General features: G+C 35.3%; 1 protein-coding gene across 7 annotated transcripts in view; it reads left to right on the top strand.

Annotated features, from left to right (window-relative positions):
* BBS9 (Bardet-Biedl syndrome 9) overlaps positions 1–13,070 on the top strand; it is a 438,091-nt gene that overhangs the window by 170,719 nt on the left and 254,302 nt on the right. For all 7 annotated transcript variants that reach the window (XM_061165393.1, XM_061165394.1, XM_061165395.1 and 4 more), the window contains exons 10-11: positions 7,272–7,453; positions 12,510–12,586. In XM_061165393.1, coding sequence (XP_061021376.1) covers positions 7,272–7,453; positions 12,510–12,586 — 259 coding nt within the window. The remainder of the gene's footprint in view (positions 1–7,271; positions 7,454–12,509; positions 12,587–13,070) is intronic.

Raw genomic sequence — 13,070 nt, 5'->3', positions numbered from 1 at the left:
ATTTTGGTAAGAATTATTTGAAACATCTTTTAGAGTACATCTTTTAAAACCATATATTTGCTGATGTCACTCACTAGCTAAAAAGCCTTCACTGGTTCCATAATTACATAGATTAAAGTTTAAGACCTTTAGATGGTTTTATTCCCAAGAGTTTCTTTTCTCTTTATTTAATCCACTGAATGTTGTATCCAGGCTGCTTGTTCTTTCTCATACATAGTCTAAACTTTTCTCCCTCTTCTTCTCTCATTTTCTCCATGCTAGATTTTCTTCACACCTTTTCTCCAAATCCCAAAAGCTCTAATATTATAATTATTTATGTTACAATGTAATAAATTACACATTAACAGTAAGAAGGCTATAAAAATAAATTGCCACATTTAGAATGGATAAGCAATAAGGTCTTACTGTATAGCATAGAGAATGATATCCAATCTCCTGGGATAAGCTATAATGAAAAAGAATATTAAAACATAATGTATATATGTGAAAAACTGAATTACTTTGGTGCACATCAAAGATTGGCACAACATTGTAAATCAACTATATGTCATTAAAAAACAAGCAATAAATTGTCATGGGGCAGATCATTTAAAATTTATACAGCTGTAATTGGAGCACCAGAAAGTAACAAAACCTAATCAAACCTACCAAATAAAAAAAACAAACCCAAATAACAGTCATATTAAAATAGGACTTTACTTTTAAATAGAAAGATGATGGTAATCTGAAGAAAGGGTGGAGGAGGAAACAAGAGCAAAATGCACACTGATCATGAGAACCATGTAAGAAACACTTTCATTCCAGGACATATTTTGCAGACCAAGCCACGAAGAGTAGTGGAATGATGCTGCATTGTGTATCAGTTCAGTTCAGTTCAGTTCAGTCGCTCAGCCGTGTCCGACTCTCTGCAACCCATGAATCACAGCACGCCAGGCCTCCCTGTCCATCACCAACTCCCGGAGTTTACTCAAACTCATGTCCATCGAGTCGGTGATGCCATCCAGCCATCTCATCCTCTGTTGTCTCCTTCTCCTCCTGCTTCCAGTCCCTCCCAGCATCAGGGTCTTTTCCAATGAGTCAACTCTTCGCATGAGGTGGCCAAAGTATTGGATTTTCAGCCTCAGCATCAGTCCTTCCAGTGAACACCCAGGACTGATTTCCTTTAGGATGGACTGGTTGGATCTCCTTGCAGTCCAAGGGACTCTCAAGTGTCTTCTCCAACACCACAGTTCAGAAGCATCAATTCTTCACCGCTCAGCTTTCTTCACAGTCCAACTCTCACATCCATACATGACCACTGGAAAAACCATAGCCTTGACTAGACGGACCCACTTGTTTACTTTTGTTTTTATTTCCATTACTCTAGGAGGTGGGTCATAGAGGATCTTGCTTTGATTTATGTCATAGGCTGTTCTGTCTATGCTTCCCTCTAAGAGCTTTATAGTTCCTGGTCTTACACTTAGGTCTTTAATCCATTTTGAGTTTATCTTTGTGTTTGGTTACAAATTGTTCTAATTTCATTCTTTTACATGTAGCTGTCCAGTTTTCCCAGCACCACTTATTGAAGAAGCTGTCTTTGCCCCATTGCATATTCTTGTCTCCTTTGTCAAAAATAAGGTACCCATATGTGCATGGGTTTATTTCTGGGCTTTCTGTCTTGTTCCATTATTTTATATTTCTGTTTTTGCCAAAGCATAGATTTGTATGCTATAGGAATAAACAAACATTTCTCATTGGCAAAAATGTGTTGATGATAATGATTCTTATTTTGATTAATAAAGATATATTTGAGCCTAGTTATAATGATTTAAAATTCACAGTCTGAAATCACAATTACTTTTGCACCAATCTCAATGTGAGGAACTAACTGTAATCATTTTGTATTTAACTTTGCAGATTAAAGCAAATATCATTCACATGACCTTGGAGAATTTGTCTCTTTTACTTTTCTATTTGCCATGTTTGACTCTTGAATACTCAGGCATTTTGTTTGAAAAAAAAACTCTTCTGTACTTCATTTAAAGTACAGTTCAGTTAAATGTCAAATTATTTTGTTTCTTAGCATTTAATATTTGCTGAATATATAATCCACTCTAAAAAATCATTTTGTATGAAGTGTCATTTGTTGCCTTCTGAGGGCAGCTATATAGGAATGGAAATTTCATATCTGAGGCCAGAAAGTCTGCAGTTTTTTGCAGCTATGCTTGTTATCTCCTGGTAACCAGTATGTATTCTTTTCTGTTTTTCCAGGGTTTCATTCTTCTTCTTCTTTTTTTTTGTACAGTGAAGGCATATGAAACCTTTCTTCATAAGGTTATTGGGGTGATTAAGTGAGATAATGTGATTATATCTTATAAATATGTTGTTATCTTTCCCTTTTCTTCATTCTCATTGTCCTTGCCTGTCCTTCCTGTTTTAACCCCACCCAGAGTGGTCTCTCCACAAGCAATAAGAATAGATCTTTGGCAAAGATGAATCAGATCATGCTACTTCTCCCTCTTCTCCTTTAAAATCTTTTGTGATTTCTTATTAAGTATTAAATTCACAGTTTTTAACAGAGTTTACAAAAGTCTGTAAGATTTTACTCTATGTAATTCTGTTGTTAATGTTTAGTCACTAAGTCGTGTCTGAGTCTTTGTGACACCATGGTCTGTAGCCTGCCAGGCTTCTCTGTCTATGGAATTTCTCAGGCAAGAATACAGGAGTGGTGGCCATTCTCTTCTCCAGGGGATCTTCCCGACCCAGGGATGGGACCTATGTCTCCTGGTTTGGCAGGCAGATGATCACTGAGCTACTTAGGAAGCCCATGTAATTTCTACATCCCTCTGAACTTCCTTCAATCTAACCACGTTGAGCTTCTTAGTTTCACTGCTTGTGTAATACATTTCCTTTTCTTGGAAAGATGAAAGGTTTAAGGAATAACATATTTAGGTTGGAGGGAAGCAGCCAAAATCAGGAGCTCAGTTGTAGCCATGTCCAGCTTTAGATGTCTATTCACCTTCCAAGTGGAGATATCAAGTAGGCCACTGGATGTACACAGTTCAACTTTGGGTGAGAGGCCTGTTTGGAGATATAAATGGAGCTGGCACAAAAAGGGTATTTTAAAGTCATGGGATGGAAAGTGTTCACCAAGTCCTCTGCCTTTTGTCTGTTCACTTTTTTTCTTTTCTTTTTTAAAATCTCTGAGAATCTACTTATAAGTCAGGATCGAGCTTCTGCATCCTTTGCCCAGTGAAGACTTGCTCTGCTGTTTCATGTATGGTCATTGTACTGCACTCTTCATATAGCTTCTGATATGTCCTGTTGCAATTGCTATTTTTTAAAATAGGTTTTCTTTTGAAACTAGACCAGAATTTTTTTTTTTTATGGAGTCAGCACCATATCTTATTTTTGTTTGTAACTCTGGTATAGCAGATGCTTAATAAGCATATCTTAAATAAATGATTACAAAGTGACTCAAAATATGTTCAAGTGATCAAGTCTGGCCTGTTGGGGCTAAGGAAGGACTGCCTACACTGAGTCTGCCTGCTGTGCTTAAGGGAATTGCCTTTAAATCATGTGCTCTGTATTGAGGCAGAGTAAAAATTGAGTACAATAAGTAGTATTTAAGTTTTTAAGATTTCTTTGATATCTATATCTTACAATAAAAACCACACTGAGGATTTGAGAACTTCAAATATTTCTATTTTGCATTAAGTGCAGCTGGACAGGAAACCATTTGATTCAATGCATTTTCTTTTCATTTGTTTTTAAAGCTATTATTCATTTGTTTTTATTGTATTAGTAAAAGAAAATGTTCATTTTTCATTTTTTTGAGTATTTCAAATACTTTCAGATTGTTAATTTTATAGCTTGGCCTTGTCAGAAAAAAAATTGGATGAAAGTTTTAATTCTATAGATCACTCAACCTTTAAGTAGCTGATTCAAGTGAATTGTACATTCCCTTCAATCTTTTTCTTTGGGGATATACTCATATTTTCATTGATTTGTAAGAGTTCTTTACATATTAGATGAAATATATGAAACATTTTTTATAAGTCAAAAACAGTGAATATTCACAACTTCATATAGTTCAACTTAAATCATATATTTTATGTTGGTTGCCAAGGTTTTCCCCAGTTTGTCTGTCTTTTGTTCTTTTTACTATGATGTATTTTTAAAGCATATAACAAGTTTAAAACTTTTTTGTGGTTTAATTTAGAGATCCTTTGCTTTGTAGTTTTCCTCTGTTGCTTTCTCACAGCAAAGTTCTTTCCATCTCAAGGGCAGATAAATATTTTTGTAGTTTCATATTTTTAAATTTAACTTTTAAAATCCATCTGGAATTGTGTTTGAATGTATTGTTAGGGCCAGGATCTGTTTACTGAATGATGAAACAATTACTTTCGGATTCCTGAGCTAGCTCTATTGTTTAATTTCATGCTCCATTGCTAAAATCACAAAATTATTGTGTCCTAGTAATATAACATCTTTGACCTTGAGTCCTCATAAAATACATTATTCTGGTTCCTTGGTTTCTCTGATGTATTTCAAGGACCAGTAATAATCCTGAGACTTAATTTGGCAGTGTTAACTCTACTTTAAATGTGTAAGTAATGGGGTACACAATACTTAATTTACTTGATGACATCTTCCAGCATAAAATTCTATCACTCACAAAACTTTACACAATGTCACATGGACAATAAACATTGTGTAAGAAGATATTTTTTAAGTAGAAAAATTTTTTAAGATATCTTGATTTTTTTTAATGTAAAAAAAATTTTCTATTTAAATTGGGCTTTATACTTAAGTTGGGCTTAACTTTAGAAATGATATACATGTATATTAAAAATTTTCCTTTATGTTTAAGATAATGAGTGATGACATTGCTTATATATTAAGTATATATATAGGCCTGTGTCAAACTGCCTGTCCCATCATAGACAGAAATTTCACTGATTTATTCTAAAGTTTTTAGAGCTTGTATTAGTGTTCCTATGGAATAAAACATGCAATGTTAAATAAATTCAGCTATTCGAAATTTTTGTTATTTGATCCAAATTGTATGTAATGGCTCTAATGCCATTGATAAGGAAAAATAAATTGCTTAAGTTTTATAATTTAGCGTGAAGACATTCTGGAGACCGTCGGTAAGCTGTTTCAGTAAGGAAAGATCCTGGCTTGTCTCTTTTCCTTTTGAACACCTCAAAACATCAGTAAAGAATTTTTTCTTTTTGAGACACTGAAGAAAATATGTGTATATACCACTATCAAACTCTGTCTGAACTCAGAAACTTAATAGGTTCAGATAAATTTTTAGATAAATTCCTGGGTTTAAATTATTGCTTTTTGCCATCTAAAACAGTGGGATGTAACTGATTCTCTAATAAGCTATCCAGTTCAAAGACCAAATAAATTTGGATAGCAAGGTATACTTATATTGGCTCATGCTAGGTTTCCTTTATAATGGACCACTCAAAGGGTGAAGATGAAATGGATATAACCCTTCTGGATTCAATGAGTTGATGATTACCACATTATCTGAGAACCTCTGCCTTTTAGTCTCCTAGTGTTTCCTTAGGACTTATTGTGTTCCCAGACTTCAGTAGGTCTGAGTAGAATGGGGAACAGACTAACTCAATAGGGACAGAGGTTTGCCCTCTTGAAATGAGTTTGTGGAAGTTGAGATTTCTGAGGCCACTAGGTGGCTTCAGTTGCCTGAAAAGGTCAGGTCCAGAGGCTCTGTAGGGGTGACAACATTTTATTTTAGGAAAATAATTTTATTTGGGAGTATTTATTTTCTGAGCTAGATTGGGAGAAACAAGTTTGTTCGACTTCAAGACCTTTGAGGATCACCTGCTTCACCTTCTCATTTCAGAAATAAGGGCATTTAGGAAGACTTCACCAAGTTGACTCAAGTTGGGCAGAGTTAGAGCTAAAACCTAAATATCCTTTTAGCTAGTTTTTTAATCTGTTGAATCAGTGATCCCAATCTATTTTTTATTATTATGAGGTCACAGTAAAGAATTATGTATAAGCCCTGGAGAGAGATTGTGTAAGAATATTATGTTTAAAACAGATGGTAAAGTTGCTGGTGGCCACCTTATGGGATGGATTGAGCAATGATAGTGTTTACTCTTAGTCAAGCTGAACTTTTAGATTAATGAGCTACATTTTGTCATGGCCAAAAGAATTTAAAAATTCTTATTTGTTCTGAATGAGTCCTGCTGCTACTGCTGCTAAGTTGCTTCAGTCGTGTCCGACTCTGTGTGACCCCATAGACAGCAGCCCATCAGGCTCCTCTGTCCCTGGGATTCTCCAGGAAAGAACACTGGAGTGGGTTGCCATTTCCTTCTCCAACGCATGAAAGTGGAGTGAAAGTTAAGTCACTCAGTTGTGTCCGACTCTTCGAGACCCCGTGAACTGTAGCCTACCAGGCTCCTCCGTCCATGGGATTTTCCAGGCAAGAGGACTGGAGTGGGTTGCCATTTCCTTCTCCATTTCTTTGGAGAAGGAATGAGTCCTAGACCTTTATATATCCTAACTCCTTTTCTTCAGATGAATAGCAACATTTTTATTTTCAAGTTATTGTATCTCTCTCCAGTTTTCTGTTGTTTTTGATTAATATTTAACCTTTATAACAGGGTTGGAAAACTTTTGTAAAAATCAAAAGCCCGTAGAAAACGCAACAAACAAAGTCAAAATGACTCATGACAATATTGAGTTTCTTTCCCTCTGGGCAGGGTCGGGAGGAAGCAAATGGTATAATTTCATCTACTTCTATAGTAAGTTCAGGAAAACATACAACTTTTATTTTTAAACATTTATGCTTAAGTTATCTATAATTTATATATTATGGCTATTTCTAGAGAATAACAGAGATAAGGGAGGCTTTAAGAAAGACAAAAAGAATGAAAGGGTAGGGAGGAAAAGAGATAATCAGGATGATAAGAGAGATGGGGAAAGAGCTAGTAAGAGAGAAAGGGAGACTTGTATCTAAAAGTGAAGGGAGAGAGAACAGACCAGAGAGCTCCTTGAGTAGGAGTGCATGTGAAGGAAGCCATGGTGAGTGGGCCTGGGGAGGGAGGGGGAGCATATGTCCCAAGGGCAGAGAGAAGCAAAAGGAAAAGAGAAGGAAAAGAGAAGGGCCCACATTTCTTTTCATGGCCTCCTCCATTTTCTTGATGGTATGCTGAAGCTGAATTGAATGAAAGTGTAGTTGGTCAAGTCTACATCCATTAAACATTTTTAATTATGTCTCATTTTCTCTTCCCTTTTTTTTTTTTAAGTGATTTAAAGGGAGTGATAGTCACTCTGAGTGATGAAGGTCACTTGCAGTGTTCATACCTGGGGACAGATCCTTCTTTGTTCCAAGCTCCAAAAGTTGAATCTAGAGAACTAAACTATGATGAACTTGATAAGGAGTTGAAAGAACTTCAGAAAGTCATCAAAAATGTTAACAAATCACAAGGTATCTCATTTTCAGCTTTCTATTATAATATTCATTGTAAAATTTATATTATTTTGTATATGGATAGTATTTTGTATGTGTTGATTTTCTCCCCCAGGCTTAATTAAAGTCATTTTTGTAAAAACAGCACTGCTCTTTAACATACTAGTCTTTGTGCTTAACTTGTATATTATAGCTTCTGAAAAATATGTCCTATTTAAGGTAATACTTTGTTAGTGTGTTTCACAGACAGTGCTATCTAGGTTTTTTCTTTAAACTCTAAGAAAGAACATATATTTCTTCAGGTAGTGATTTTAGGCCTTTAGTAGAACATTAAAGTTTAGAGTGATCATTTATTAACTTCTAATATCCCTGAAAAAATGTTAGTTGCTTCTTTTAAAGGAAACCAGAGCAGTACATGAGTTACCACTTTATTACTAAAAATGTAGTCATTTGCAACCTAGTGAGATAATTTATGTTTGTAGTTAATTAGCCATCCAAATGGAGTGTAGCTTGTGGTATGCTGATTTCTAGTGACTCAGAGGCTGATGATATTTTCAGTTCCTGAGTTTTGTATAACTCAATATTATCTTACTTTGGGATTCACAAGGGTATAATTTTATTATAAATTAAAAGGAGAAACAAAACACCAATCCTGAAGTTTGAGTTGGACATGTGAAAAGCATTACTTTAAGTTCCCTTCTCAGGGTCAGGTAAAAGTATTTTTTTAATGAGAAAAAATATGGACTATTTTCACATAAAAGAAATGTTAAAACAAGTAGAAATAATAAAAGAAGCAGAGCATCAAAAGCCAACCAAAACAACAGAGCCAATCGTAATCCTGGTCCAGTCACTTTCCTAGAGTTATGTATTTTTGAGTCTATATTACCAAGAGAGATTCAGAGGAATTTATTTAATGTATTTCAAAATGTGAATATTAAAATAAAATTGTTTTGTTTTGGTTTTACACTTTCTCTTAGAAAGTTTTGAAAGTAAACAGGTGAAACTTGGGTCTTTTAAGTACCTCCAAATATTTAAAAACCCATTTGTTGTCAGCATCCTCTAGTCAAATAGAGAATAGTTAAAATTGGGTGTGTCATATTTGCAATATACACATTTCCCAATTTTGATACTAGTGTTTTGGAATTAATGGAATATAAGTCTCATTTTGTCATTTAAAAATATGATTGGGGAAGAGTGGCATATATATGTGTGTGTGTGTGTGTGTGTGTGTGCATATGAGAAACATGAAATTTCCAGAGTTCATTAAATTTAATGTAACTTTTCACTCCAAGTTTTGTGTCTTGAGATTGTGGCATTTCTATAAACAATGTGCTAATGATATTTTGATTAACACTTGATTATGTAAAACATTTCTCAGAAAAATCCCTTATAGCTAAGTTACTTTTTGGTGGCCAAAATAGTACCCTTGAGTAGTCCAGTCTTTTCACCCAGGGATAGGCTGTTTTACTTGTCATTACCCTGATTCTTCTTTGTATATTGAAGTAACTGCTAATTAAGCTAGGGATGAACCCACAGACTTGAGTGCAAAGTTTATTATTTACATAATCTCAAAGTTAATATTTGAAGTTCTCTGCCCCTTCTTTGCCACCATCATTTGATTTTATTCCTAAAAATGAAACAAAGACTCATTTTAAGAAAAGGAGAGACTTTTAACATAGTTTATTTCTAGAATATGGAAAAAATTTACTGTTTTTTGCACTTATAAAATTGTGGTGTATTTGTTCATTAAAATACCTGTAATTATATAAAAGCACCAGATCATTTCACTATGGAAGATTATGAGAAGTTAAAACTCCAAACTTTTTGATGACCTCATTATGCATTTAAATGCCACCTATTTTAGTAGAGTGACTTTAACTTGCAAAAAAAATGTTCTTTTCAGTCTTGTGGGTTATGTTCAGCACTTAAAGTTTTTTTTTATTTCTTCAAAGCAAGAATTGCAGCAAAATATAAAGCCAATTTAAAAAGTACATTTTGTTGTACACATGGTGTATATTATCTACCATAATAAAAGTGTTTTTGAAGCTGATTTTATGTGTGTAAGTTATATGAGGAGTGTCTGTTATAAGCATGAAATAATATCAATAGTAATAATTTCTGTATGGCTTATGGATTTTGAAGCTTTTCATATTCAACTCATTAGTGAGAATCCTGCCTTGCATTTCTGTTACCAGTAGTCAACAACATCTGTCGGTAGACACTTTCAAAAATAGAGTTTTTTTGTGAACTCTTTTTATTTAGATAGTTGATATATTCTTTCCTTGGGATAAGTATGAAGGAATAAGTACAGTGTTGACATAGACTCCCACACAGCATGTCTTCAGGAAGGAAAAGAGAGCAGCAAGATATAGGTGTATAAATGAAAGTCTGCACCCATTTGAAATATGTCTAGGCTAACTTAAGGTGCTTCTACCATTGAGTGGTAGAAACATTCGTGCTTGGTAACCTTGTTGGAAATTGTGCTGGGTTTGGGGGATGTTCCCTCTCAGGGTCACAGGGTTATTTCAGCAGTTCCAGGCAATATGTACAAATATGATTTCCAGGGAAGAAGACAGATATTTCTCCTAAGTCTCCCCATTTATTAGGGAGGAATAACTTTCCCAGAACCACATACCAGCACCCTAGCTCCCACCAGTTCTCACCTCACATCTGCCAGGATTAGGTTCCATGCTCAGGCCTGAAATAACAAAAAGTCAGGGGAATGAAATCACCATGCTTGGATTTGACCAATCCAGTGATTAAGATGGAAGTGAATTAGGGGAATTCGATGGAAGTGAATTAAATGGAAGTGAATCAGCAGAATTAGGGGTCTACCACAAAGGAGGAGGAGAAGGGAAGAATGGATGTTAGGGGGGCAGCCAATAATCTGCACATATATATGTATTATTATGTATTAAGTGAAAGTCACTCAGTTGTGTCTGACTCTGCAACCCCATGAACTGCACAGTCCATGGAATTCTTCAAGCCCAGAATACTAAAATACTGGAGTGGGCAGCCGTTCCCTTCTCCAGGAGATCTTCCCAACCCAGGGATCGAACTCAGGTCTCCCGCATTCCAGGTGGATTCTTTACCAGCTGAGCCACCAGGGAAGCCCTATGTATGTATATATATACATACATATGCATGTGCATATGTATTATTTATGTTTCTTGTTTATTTAGGGTCTCTATGGCTTGTTCATAATATCTCATTATGTACTATAAATGTTTTTGAAATTATGAAATTTTAAGTTGAAAATAAAATGAATATGGTAAAAACAATTCAAATAGTACTGAAAGCATAAAACCCAGGTCTTAGTTCTAATGGAATGTCTAAATGTAACCTTTATTAATAGTTTTGTGTATTCTGTAAGAAAGTTTTCTGTTTATATAATTGTTTTTACACAGATATGTGTGTATTAGAGACACTGTACTACATCTTGCTTTTTTAGATCAGTAGCATATCTTGGAGTTCTTTCCTTCTCGGTATATAAAGATGGATAGCACTCTTACTTAACAGTTTTGGGTTTTGGACCATTGCACAGTATTGATAATACCATAACATAGTTAACTATTTCCCTATTAATAGAAATATAACTTAGATTTAGGCTGTTTTGTTTTTGATAATTACCAGCAACAGAGTGACCCCTTGGACATGAGTATTGGGTAAATGTTTGAAAATAGAATTGTTAGGTCACAAGGTATGTGAATTTTACATTTTTTGTGGTGAATTTTACATTTTGATTTGTTGTTGTTGTTCAGTTGCTAACCTGTGTCCAACTCTCTGCAACCCCACAGACTGCAGCACGCCAGGCTTCCCTGTCCTTCACTATCTTGCAGAGTTTGGTGAAACTCATGTTCATTGAGTTGATGGTGCTATCCAGCCATCTCATTCACCCACTTTCCCTCCTGCCTTCAATCTTTCCCAGCATCAGGGTCTTTTCCAATGAGTCATCTCTTTGTATCAGGTGGCCAAAGTATTGGAGCTTCAGTTTTGACATCAGTCCTTCCAATGAATATTCAGGGTTGATTTCCTTTAGTATTGACTAGTTTGATCTCCTTTCTGTCCAAGAGACTCTCAAGAGTCTTCTCCAGCACCATAATTCAAAAATATCAATTCTTTGGCACTCAGCCTTCTTTATGGTCCCAACTGTCACATCCATATATGACTATTGGAAAAACTGTAAGTTTGAGTATATGGACCTTTGTTGGCAAAGTGATGTCTTTGCTTTTTAATATCCTGCCTAGGTTTGTGATAGCTATTCTTCCAAGGAACAAGCATCTTTTAATTTCATGACTGTAGTCACCGTCCACAGTGATTTTGGAGCCCAAGAAAATAAAATCTGTCTTGTTTCCATTGTTTCCATTGTCTATTTGCCGTGTGTGTGTGTGTGTGTGTGTGTGTGTGTGTGTGTGTGTGTGTGTGAGTCGCTTAGTTGTGTCCGACTCTTTGTGACCCCATAGACTGTAGCTGGCCAGGCTCCTCTGTCCATGACTGTAGCTGGCCAGGCTCCTCTGTCCATGGAGTTCTCCAGGCAGGAATACTGGAGTGGGTTGCCATTTCCTCACAAAGTGATGGCAAACAATCTTAAGATGTCACGATCTTAGTTTTTTAAATGTTGAGTTTTAAGCGAGTTTTTCTACTCTTCCTCTTTCACCTTTATCAACAGGCTCTTTAGTTCCTCTTTGCGCTCTGCCATTAGGGAGGTATCATCTGCATATCTGAGGTTGTTAATATTTCTCCCGGCAGTTATAGCCCATCTACCCTCATGGGTTATACTCTTTTGGGCTTCTAACAGTAGCTAAGGAGAGGGAATTGAAATTCCTAACATAGGTCATTCAGTGGGTCACATCTTAGCTCATATCTTTGGGAAAAAAAAGACAGTTTTTCTTTACAGTAATGTAGAGGAGAAAGCTTTTCATCCTGTAATGCATCACTTTTTTTTTTTTTTCAACTTGTAAATACATTTATGGGATTGTCTTTTGATATAAAGTACAGATAAACCTTAAAATGACTTTATATAGAAATTTTTACTTTATGATTAAATATCTTTTTTTTTCTCTTAAAATTACAGGTGTTTGGCCCCTGACTGAGAGAGAAGATGACCTGAAAGTCTCTGCCATGGTTTCTCCTAACTTTGATTCAGTATCTGTAGGTGTATTTGCAGACTTTAAGAGGGTTTGTGATAGTGGTGGACTCTGATATATCGGAATCAGATTGTATTGGTTTAAAATCTGGGCCTCCAAATAGAAACTTCAGGGAAGATAACAAGTTTTCGGCCTTGTTACTTTCTAGAAAAAAACATTTCTAGCATCTCAGTGTAATAAGTTTCTTAGGCAGGATTTCTATCTTAAAAAAGGGGAAGGGAGGGGGATTGTCAAAGAGGTTCTCACCATTACTCTGAATCTCCCTACTTTATTTTATTTTTTCAAACTTTTTCAGTACTGGAGTATTGAGACAATCCTACTCCAGATGAATAATACTGAGCCCACTACATTTTTGTTGAATGTTCAATGAGATAATATTTATGAAAGGCATGACTCAGAGTTTGATAATTTATAGTCTTTAATATATTACAGTGGCTGTGGTGGGAGGGAGTTTAAGAATAAAGAGTTTGGCCAGGAATTATTTTTTC

Source organism: Dama dama, chromosome 18 (assembly GCF_033118175.1).
Source record: "Dama dama isolate Ldn47 chromosome 18, ASM3311817v1, whole genome shotgun sequence".
NCBI lineage: Eukaryota > Metazoa > Chordata > Mammalia > Artiodactyla > Cervidae > Dama > Dama dama.
The sequence above is the reverse complement of the archived record's forward strand: the minus strand, read 5'-3'. Positions and strand labels throughout refer to the sequence as shown.